The sequence below is a fragment of the Conger conger genome, chromosome 10, assembly GCF_963514075.1.
Source record: "Conger conger chromosome 10, fConCon1.1, whole genome shotgun sequence".
In the NCBI taxonomy this organism is placed as follows: Eukaryota; Metazoa; Chordata; class Actinopteri; order Anguilliformes; family Congridae; genus Conger; species Conger conger.
The window spans coordinates 51,777,123-51,786,860 of NC_083769.1; the positions used below are offsets into that span (position 1 = coordinate 51,777,123).

A 9,738-nucleotide genomic window follows, 5' to 3' on the forward strand; every position below is an offset into this window, starting at 1 on the left:
GTGAGCGCAGGTGTAAGTGCAGTCTCTGTGTGAGCGCAGGTGTAAGTGCAGTCAGAGCAGACACAAGCTCAGCCTCTCTGCTCTCCACAGCCGCAGTCTCGTGATCCTCCACTCCCCCCTGTGTGCCTGCAGGAGATTCAGTCCTCTTCTCTCTCTCTCTCCCTCTCTCCCCCTCCCTCTCTCTTACACTCACGCTCTCTCTCTCTCCCTCTCTCTCTCCCTCTCGCTCTGCCTCTCCCTCTCTCTCATTCACGCTCACGCTCTCTCTCCCTCTCTATCTCACGCTCACGCTCACGCTCTCTCTCTCTCTATCTCACGCTCACACTCTCTCCCTCTCTCTCACACTGTCTCTCCCTCTCACTCTCTCACGCTCTCTCTCCCTCTCTATCTCTCTCACGCTCACGCTCTCTCTCCCTCTCTATCTCACGCTCTCGCTCTGCCTCTCCCTCTCTCTCACACTCAAATTCAAATTCAAATTAAAATTGCTTTATTGGCATGACAAAATTTGCATTTGTATTGCCAAAGCATGGCAAGGAACAGGTGAAAATAACACATTAATATGATTATATAAAAACGGGATAATTAACAATAATAAATCTATATATACATATATATATACACACATATACATGCACATGCATATTCATACACACGTATATACACATATATACACACATATAATTAGACTGAAAACATAACTAACATACTAATAACAAGCTAATCTAATAATAACTGTTTATATAACAGGTAAATTCTATGTCAATATGTGTCTCTGTGTGTGTGTTTGTGAATTGTAGAATTTGTCATTCACTGTCTCTGAGTATGTGACATTCAGACACATATTTTACTGCAATATGAGCAGTTGGTCCCTCTCCCAAGACTATCGGCAGTTGGTTGCTCTCTTCTAGATGGAGAATATGTTTTTTGGAGGGATATGTTTTTTAAATTTATTTAAATATTTTTCTCTGATATTTTTGTATTTTTCACATTTTAGAAGGAAGTGCACCTCCGTTTCAACCTCACCTGTCTCCACAGTGACCACATATCCTCTGTTCTTTTGGTAGCCATTTTCAATTTGTATTCTCGTTGTAGGGCCAGGTAGCAAGTAAGCTTGTTTTGTGTTTTGGTTCGGTTGTTCCAATGTTCCAAATGGTTTTATTTTATTTAGCAATTTATTTTATTCATGATTTGTGTTTGTGAAGCAGTGCTGGCCTGAGAGATGTTCTTGTTAGATGTGAGATGATTAGTTAGTCTCAGTACCAGCTGACCAGCTGAGATGCTCACGCTCTCTCTCTCTCCCTCTCCCTCTCTCTCACGCTCTCTCTCTCCCTCTCCCTCTCTATCTCACGCTCACACTCTCCCCCTCTCTCCCTCTCCCTCTCTCTCATTCATGGTCTCTCTCTCACGCTCACACTCTCTCCTTCTCTCATGCTCTCTCCCTCTTCCCTCTCTCTCATACTCAAGCTCTCTCCCTCTCTCCCTCCTCCCTCGCTCTCTCATGCTCACACTCTCTCTCTCTCCCTCTCTCTCATGCTCACGCTCTCTCTCTCTTCCTCTCCCTCTTTCTCTCTCATGCTCACACTCTCTCTCTCCCTCCCTCTTCCTCTCTCTCATGCTCACACTCTCTCTCTCTCCCTCCCTCTCCCTCTCTCTCATGCTCACACTCTCTCTCTCCCTCCCTCCCCCTCTCCTTCTCCCTCTCTCTCTCATGCTCACACTCTCTTCCTCCCTCCCTCCCCCTCTTTCTCTTCCTCTCCCTCTCTCTCTCCCTCCCTCCCCCTCTCTCTCTTCCTCTCCCTCTCTCTCATGCTCACACTCTCTCTCTCCCTCCCCCTCTCTCTCTTCCTCTCCCTCTCTCATGCTCACTCTCTCTCTCCCTCCCTCCCCCTCTCTCTCTTCCTCTCCCTCTCTCTCTCCCTCCCTCCCCCTCTCTCTCTTCCTCTCCCTCTCTCTCTCATGCTCACTCTCTCTCTCCCTCCCTCCCCCTCTCTCTCTCTCTCCCTCCCTCCCCTCTCTCTCTTCCTCTCCCTCTCTCTCTCATGCTCACACTCTCTCTCTCCCTCCCTCTCCCTCTCTCTCCCTCTCCCTCTCTCTCTCATGCTCTCTCTTGCTGTCACACTGCAGTATGTGTGTGTGTGTGTGTGTGTGTGTGTGGGGGGAGGGGGGTTGGGGGTGTGGCACTGCTGTGTGTGCATGCGTGCGTGCATGGATGTGTGTGTGTATGTGGTGTATGTGTGTGTGTGTGTGCATGGGCATGTGTGCGTATGTACGTGTGTGTGTGTGTGTGTATGTGTTTGTATGTGGAAGACATGGCACGATTTTGGCTCCGCAGACGGCATCATCTTTGATTGAGCACAATGATAGTGCACATAGAATCGCTGCCCTAAATCAGCCTTACTCATTTCCATAACAACTCCTATTACTCATCTCCATAACAACTCCTATTACTCATCTCCATAACAACTCCTATTACTCATCTCCATAACAACTCCTATTACTCATCTCCATAACAACTCCTATTACTCATCTCCATAACAACTCCTATTACTCATCTCCATAACAACTCCTATTACTCATCTCCATAACAACTCCTATTACTCATCTCCATAACAACTCCTACTACTCATCTCCATAACAACTCCTACTACTCATCTCCATAACAACTCCTACTACTCATCTCCATAACAACTCCTACTACTCATCTCCATAACAACTCCTATTACTCATCTCCATAACAACTCCTATTACTCATCTCCATAACAACTCCTACTACTCATCTCCATAACAACTCTTACTACTCATCTCCATAACAACTCCTACTACTCATCTCCATAACAACTCCTACTACTCATCTCCATAACAACTCTTACTACTCATCTCCATAACAACTCCTACTACTCATCTCCATAACAACTCCTATTACTCATCTCCATAACAACTCCTATTACTCATCTCCATAACAACTCCTATTACTCATCTCCATAACAACTCCTACTACTCATCTCCATAACAACTCCTACTACTCATCTCCATAACAACTCCTACTACTCATCTCCATAACAACTCCTATTACTCATCTCCATAACAACTCCTATTACTCATCTCCATAACAACTCCTACTACTCATCTCCATAACAACTCCTATTACTCATCTCCATAACAACTCCTATTACTCATCTCCATAACAACTCCTACTACTCATCTCCATAACAACTCCTATTACTCATCTCCATAACAACTCCTACTACTCATCTCCATAACAACTCCTACTACTCATCCCCATAGCATTCATTGTAATGTACAATTTTATTATTTGCATGAAAACCCTCCCATTAATGTGGTATTTTAGTAACATTATTAACAAACTACTGCTATAGAATTATTAGTGTACATATAGTTTAACTAGGAGTAACAGCTGATTTCAGGTCAGAACAGTGGCTGAGTGAGCTGACAGCATGGTATAGCTAAGAGTGGTGCAGACCAACCTTACAGAAGTATCATGTACAGAACATATAGGCTACTTAGCTAAGAATGTTTCGAGAAACACCCTGAAACATTAAGGTATAGCTAACGGTATAACTTACGGACAAATACAAATGGTTACAACAGGTCGTAACTTTTTCAACATGAATGAATGTCTTAAAACACATTACGTTTCATTAATTTCAACATGGTTGTAATATAAAGATGATTGCGTATCCATTTTAGTCAAAAAATGAAATACGTTGTTTTCCCCATTCCCCACGATTTCCTATCTTAAAACACATTACTTTTTCTCATTTGAGCATGGTTTTGATATGAATATGATTGCCTTCCCATTACAGCGAAAAAAAAACGAAACAATTTTGGGACCATTTTTTATGTTTTGAACATTGGCTCGTTTTAGTCGTGAACAGGAAAATGAGACACGCGACAACAGGGTTACAGAATAACCAATTATTTATTTAAAGTAAGGTATGAGGGTATGAGAGATCAGTATGACAGCAGTGTTGGATGGAATCGGAGTTGCAATGTTGCGGGTCCAAAAACCAAGCCAGATGTCTGTCCTATGACAGGTGTGATATTTACTGCCCCCCAAGCAGCAACACTGGAGCTCCTTCAACCCGGAATTAAACTGACCCTGTTACCCCCACGGTCTGACCCTGTTACCCCCACACTCTGCCCCTGACCCTGTTACCCCCACAATCTGCCACTGACCCCCTGCAGGCTTTAAGGGCTCTAGTCTGTGCCTGTACTGCAGGCTTTAAGGGCTCTAGTCTGTGTGTCTGTGCTGCAGGCTTTAAGGGCTCTAGTCTGTGTGTCTGTGTCTGTGCTGCAGGCTTTAAGGGCTCTAGTCTGTGTGTCTGTGTGTCTGTGCTGCAGGCTTTAAGGGCTCTAGTCTGTGTGTCTGTGTGTCTGTGCTGCAGGCTTTAAAGGCTTTACTCTGTGTGTCTGTGCTGCAGGCTTGAAGGGCTCTAGTCTGTGCTGCAGGCTTTAAGGGCTCTAGTCTGTGTATGTGTCTGTGCTGCAGGCTTTAAGGGCTCTAGTCTGTGTCTGTGTCTGTACTGCAGGCTTTAAGGGCTCTAGTCTGTGTGTCTGTGTCTGTGCTGCAGGCTTTAAGGGCTCTAGTCTGTGTGTCTGTGTCTGTGCTGCAGGCTTTAAGGGCTCTAGTCTGTGTCTGTGCTCCAGGCTTTAAGGGCTCTAGTCTGTGTCTGTGTCTGTACTGCAGGCTTTAAGGGTTCTAGTCTGTGTCTGTGCTGCAGGCTTTAAGGGTTCTAGTCTGTGTCTGTACTGCAGGCTTTAAGGGCTCTAGTCTGTGTGTGTCTGTGCTGCAGGCCTTAAAGGCTCTAGTCTGTGTATCTGTGCTGCAGGCTTTAAGGGCTCTCGTCTGTGTGTCTGTGTCTGTACTGCAGGCTGAGTTTCAGATCCAGGAGCAGTACTTCGAGCCCCTAGTGAAGAAAGAGTAGATGGAGGAGAAGATGAGGAACATCCAAGAAATTAAGTGCCGACCTGTCACCTGTAAAACGGTGAGGCAACAGTGTGTGATTTTATTCACCGGTGAGACCGCAGTCTGTGGTTTTATTCAGCTGTGTTACACACTCAGTGAGCACTTTATTAGGTATTTATTAATCTTCCGCTTAGAAGTTTGAAACATTGGGTGTTCAGAGATGCTCTTCTGCATACCACTGTTGTAATGTGTGGTTATTTGCGTTACTGTCACCTTCCTGCCAGCTTCACCCAGTCTTCTCCTCTGACCTCTCTCATTAACAAGGCCTTTCTGCACAGAGAACTGATGCTCACTGGACGTTTTTTGCTTTTGCTTACCATTCTCTGGAAACTCGAGGGACTGTTGTGCCTGAAAATCCCAGGTGATCAGTTTCTGAGATACCCCCTATCTACATGACTGTATGCATTGCACTGCACCCACTCGATTGGCTGATTAGAAAAACGCATTAATAAGTAGGTGTACAGTGAGTGTATGCTGTAGAAAAGTGATGTTTGCACATTTGGTGTTTGTTGCTAGAGGGAAATACTGTATGACAAAATAAGGAACTGTCTGCATAACTGTCTGCATAATGTCTGCACAGTCTCTTTCCAAATCAGTATTTCTAAAGAATGGCTACTGCTTACGGACAACAGCCCATCCTGAGGGAAGCACTATCACACCTCCTGTTTCGTATCTATCTCCAGTGTAAGTACACGTACTTCAAGCCCCTGGACCAGTTTGTGGAGCGCAAACACGATTATCACTGGCACAACGCCATCAAACGCTTCTTCAGGTGTCCCTGCGGCCAGCGGTCCATCGCCCTCGACCGACTGCCCCACAAGCCCTGCAGGTGAGCTCCTGTTCTGCAGGTAGAGGTGTGTGAGCTCCTGTTCTGCAGGTAGAGGTGTGTGAGCTCCTGTTCTGCAGGTAGAGGTGTGTGAGCTCCTGTTCTGCAGGTAGAGGTGTGTGAGCTCCTGTTCTACAGGTAGATGTGTGTGAGCTCCTGTTCTGCAGGTAGAGGTGTGTGAGCTCCTGTTCTGCAGGTAGAGGTGTGTGAGCTCCTGTTCTGCAGGTAGAGGTGTGTGAGCTCCTGTTCTGCAGGTACAGGTGTGTGAGCTCCTGTTCTGCAGGTACAGGTGTGTGAGCTCCTGTTCCGCAGGTAGAGGTGTGTGAGCTCCTGTTCTGCAGGTAGAGGTGTGTGAGCTCCTGTTCTGCAGGTAGAGGTGTGTGAGCTCCTGTTCTGCAGGTAGAGGTGTGTGAGCTCCTGTTCTACAGGTAGATGTGTGTGAGCTCCTGTTCTGCAGGTGTGTGAGCTCCTGTTCTGCAGGTAGAGGTGTGTGAGCTCCTGTTCTGCAGGTACAGGTGTGTGAGCTCCTGTTCTGCAGGTACAGGTGTGTGAGCTCCTGTTCCGCAGGTAGAGGTGTGTGAGCTCCTGTTCTGCAGGTAGAGGTGTGTGAGCTCCTGTTCTGCAGGTAGAGGTGTGTGAGCTCCTGTTCTGCAGGTAGAGGTGTGTCTGCTCAGCCCAGGTGTAGAGGAGGGTCAGGGTGTGCATTGCAGTTTCAGATTGACCCATAAACACAGGTCTCATTGTGCTACAGGTGAACCGTTACACAGTATGAATCATTACTACTGTAGACTGAACAGTACTGTGAATGCAGTGTGAATCATTACTACTGTAGACTGAACACTACTGTGAATGCAGTGTGAATCATTACTACTGTACTGAATATGTATTTAATTGAAACAACATTGTGAATAAACATTTGCAAATCATTAGATTCAAATAGTTTAAAATCCAAACACTTGACTTTTCAGCAACTGTGGCCTGTTCAAATGGGCGAGGGACAGCATGCTCAAGGTACGTGACCCCCCCCCCCCCCCTCCCAGGTTTTATGTGTTTAACCATGCAATATGTGGGGCTTAACCATGCAATATGTGGGGCTTAACCATGCCCTATGTGGGGCTTAACCGTGCCATATGTGGGGCTTAATCATGCCATATGTGGGGCTTAATCATGCCATATGTGGGGCTTAACCGTGCCATATGTGGGGCTTAATCATGCTATATGTGGGGCTTAACCGTGCCCTATGTGGGGCTTAATCATGCTATATGTGGGGCTTAACCGTGCCCTATGTGGGGCTTAACCGTGCCCTATGTGGGGCTTAACCATGCCATATGTGGGGCGTCACCATGCCATATGTGGGGCTTAACCATGCCATATGTGGGGCTTAACTGTGCCATATGTGGGGCTTAACCGTGCCATATGTGGGGCTTAACCATGCCATATGTGGGGTTTAACCATGCCATATGTGGGGTTTAACCATGCCATATGTGGGGCTTAACCATGCCATATGTGGGGCACACAGTTAAGCCACACATATGGCACGGTTAAGCCCCACATATGGCACAGTTAAGTGATATGTGGGGCGTGATATGTGGGGTTTAACCGTATGATATGTCTGTGATCAGGAGAAGCCAGGTCCGAAGATTGCGGGGGAGCTGCTCTTACCCCGGGGAGAAGAGCAGCCCAAATTCATCAACAGCATCAAGTGACATCCAGGTCACATGAGTCATAATGACTCGTCGCTGCAGAGTTTTACCCCCATCGCACAGACCCTGTTCAGACCCCACACACAGCCCCACACACACACACACACACACACAGCCCCACATACACACACACTCACACACTCAGCCCCACACACAGCCCCACTGCGCCCCTACACCCTCCCAGCAGCTACACTGTACATCCCTCATTAGGGTAAATTATGTTAGCATTAGCATTAGCATTAGTGTTTTCATTCCTGTGAATGTTGTGTGGCGCAAGCCTGGCAGAGCTCTGGGGCCGTTATGCTGCTGCTGAATTACCTCGTCCCACTAACACACTGTACAATAATGTGCAGTGCAAAGTGGCTGTTTCTCCGTATCATAAGCAGCCATTTTAATGTTTCAGTAGCTCTTGTTGTAAGGCCTATTTCTGTCTTAAGAATGTTTACCTGCTGTTTCAGGGAGGGTGTGGGAGAATGCCACTTTCTCTTTCACCTAAATCATGTCATATGGGAAATAAATAAATTGACATATCTGCTTGTGGGGAGTCAGTATTTTTCTTCCAGGTGAATTGTGGCACCATTTCGGAGTTTTGCTGATTTTCATTCTGTGACTATGTTCACGCTCCCCTCTCTAGTCAGGAATACATCACGACTTGCTGAATTATACGATGAGGGTGGTCCTCCATCTACCTGGAGTGACACCAGAAAAAAATAATCTATAAGAATGGATCATTCTTGTGTGGATCATTTAAATTTATTTCTGATTTTTCCCTTTTTCTCCCAATTTAGTAGCCAATTGTACCCCCCTCTAATTCAGTTTGAGTTAGTGTTAGATACACCATCCACACCCCCTGGTGGGCCGAGGAAGAGCGGCACGCCTTCTTCAAGACGTCTCATCTCTCTAATCGTGTCCGTGGTTCCAAGGCCTCCGAGGCGCTTATTGTATGGCGATCAGCTAACCCTGCCAAGACCCGCCCTCTGGAGTGGCGAGCCAATTATGCCGCTCCATGTGAGCCGGCCAAACTTGGCTTTCAGCAGGACCGGGAATCGAACCCCGGTCCCCAGTGTGCAACTGCAGCAAACTGCATCTTATCACTTATCTCTCATATTCAAGCTAGCATGAGCCAGGGTGCTAAAACCAAAAGCCCTTGGGCAAAGTCCAAACTAGAGGCTTCGTAACTATCAAGCTTACTAGTTTCTTCCAACATCAGCCAATAAATGTGGCTCCATGATTACTTGGCTAGGTTATATCCTAACTGGTTAGAAGGATGTATGCTACCAACTTTAAACCGTTGCTTCAGCGTATTCATGACGACTTAGAAAGATGGGTATCTTTACCACTGTCAATGTATCAACCCTGATCAAGATGAATATTCCACCTAGGCTGCTTTATCAATTCCAAATGATTCCAATTCTACTAAGTAATAATACTATTGAGACAATAAATAGTTGGTTCAGAAAATGTATTTGGAACTGGAAGAGACCACGACTTAAATTTTCAAAGCTACAATTAGCATCGGACCAGGGGCGGGATGGCAGTCCCCAATATTATTATTTCATCCTTTACATTACATTACATTACCGCCATTTCATCCTTTACATTACATTACCGCCATTTCATCTGTTACATTACATTACCGCCATTTCATCCTTTACATTACATTACATTACCGCCATTTCATCTGTTACATTACTTTACCGCCATTTCATCTGTTACATTACATTACATTACCGCCATTTCATCTGTTACATTACATTACATTAATGACATTTAATTCGTTACATTACATGACATTAATGGCATTTGGCAGATGTTCTTATCCAGAGTGACATACAGTTGATTAGACTGAGCAGGATTAAGGGCCTTGCTCAAGGGCACTTATGCTCACAGGGTGAAGTGTGCACTTATGCTCACAGGGTGAAGTGTGCACTTATGCTGACAGGGTGAAGTATGCACTTAGACTGACAGGGTATAAGTGCACTGGTAGATTGCCCTCAGGACTGACACATCCAGCTGAGATGATTGACGAGCTGACCCTGCAGCTGAACTGCACACGCCAGGCAGCCATCACCAAGGAGGTCATCGAGATCATCTCCGGCACTGCTGTGAGATCACACTGGGAGCGTTACATCACACTGTGGGAGCGTTACATCACACTGTGGGAGCGTTGCCTCACACTGTGGGAGCGTTACATCACACTGGGAGCATTACATCACACAGTG

The 9,738-nt window shown here is 46.1% G+C and overlaps 1 protein-coding gene across 1 annotated transcript; it reads left to right on the plus strand.

The window, feature by feature from the left end:
* Positions 1–4,885: 4,885 nt before the first annotated feature.
* LOC133138166 (protein MCM10 homolog) lies at positions 4,886–7,799 on the plus strand. The gene is made up of 4 exons (XM_061256689.1): positions 4,886–5,006; positions 5,671–5,816; positions 6,782–6,824; positions 7,436–7,799. The coding sequence occupies exons 1-4, from the start codon at positions 4,947–4,949 to the stop codon at positions 7,517–7,519; spliced, it is 333 nt and encodes a 110-aa protein (XP_061112673.1). The 5' UTR covers positions 4,886–4,946; the 3' UTR covers positions 7,520–7,799.
* The last annotated feature ends 1,939 nt before the right edge of the window (positions 7,800–9,738 follow it).

Bases quoted from the DNA above. Each gene is read 5' to 3' on its own strand.
- LOC133138166 (XM_061256689.1), top strand. From the start codon at position 4,947: ATGGAGGAGAAGATGAGGAACATCCAAGAAATTAAGTGCCGACCTGTC. The intron at 5,007-5,670 runs GTGAGGCAACAG...ATCTATCTCCAG, and splicing joins GACCTGTCACCTGTAAAACG to TGTAAGTACACGTACTTCAA. The intron at 6,825-7,435 runs GTACGTGACCCC...GTCTGTGATCAG, and splicing joins CGAGGGACAGCATGCTCAAG to GAGAAGCCAGGTCCGAAGAT.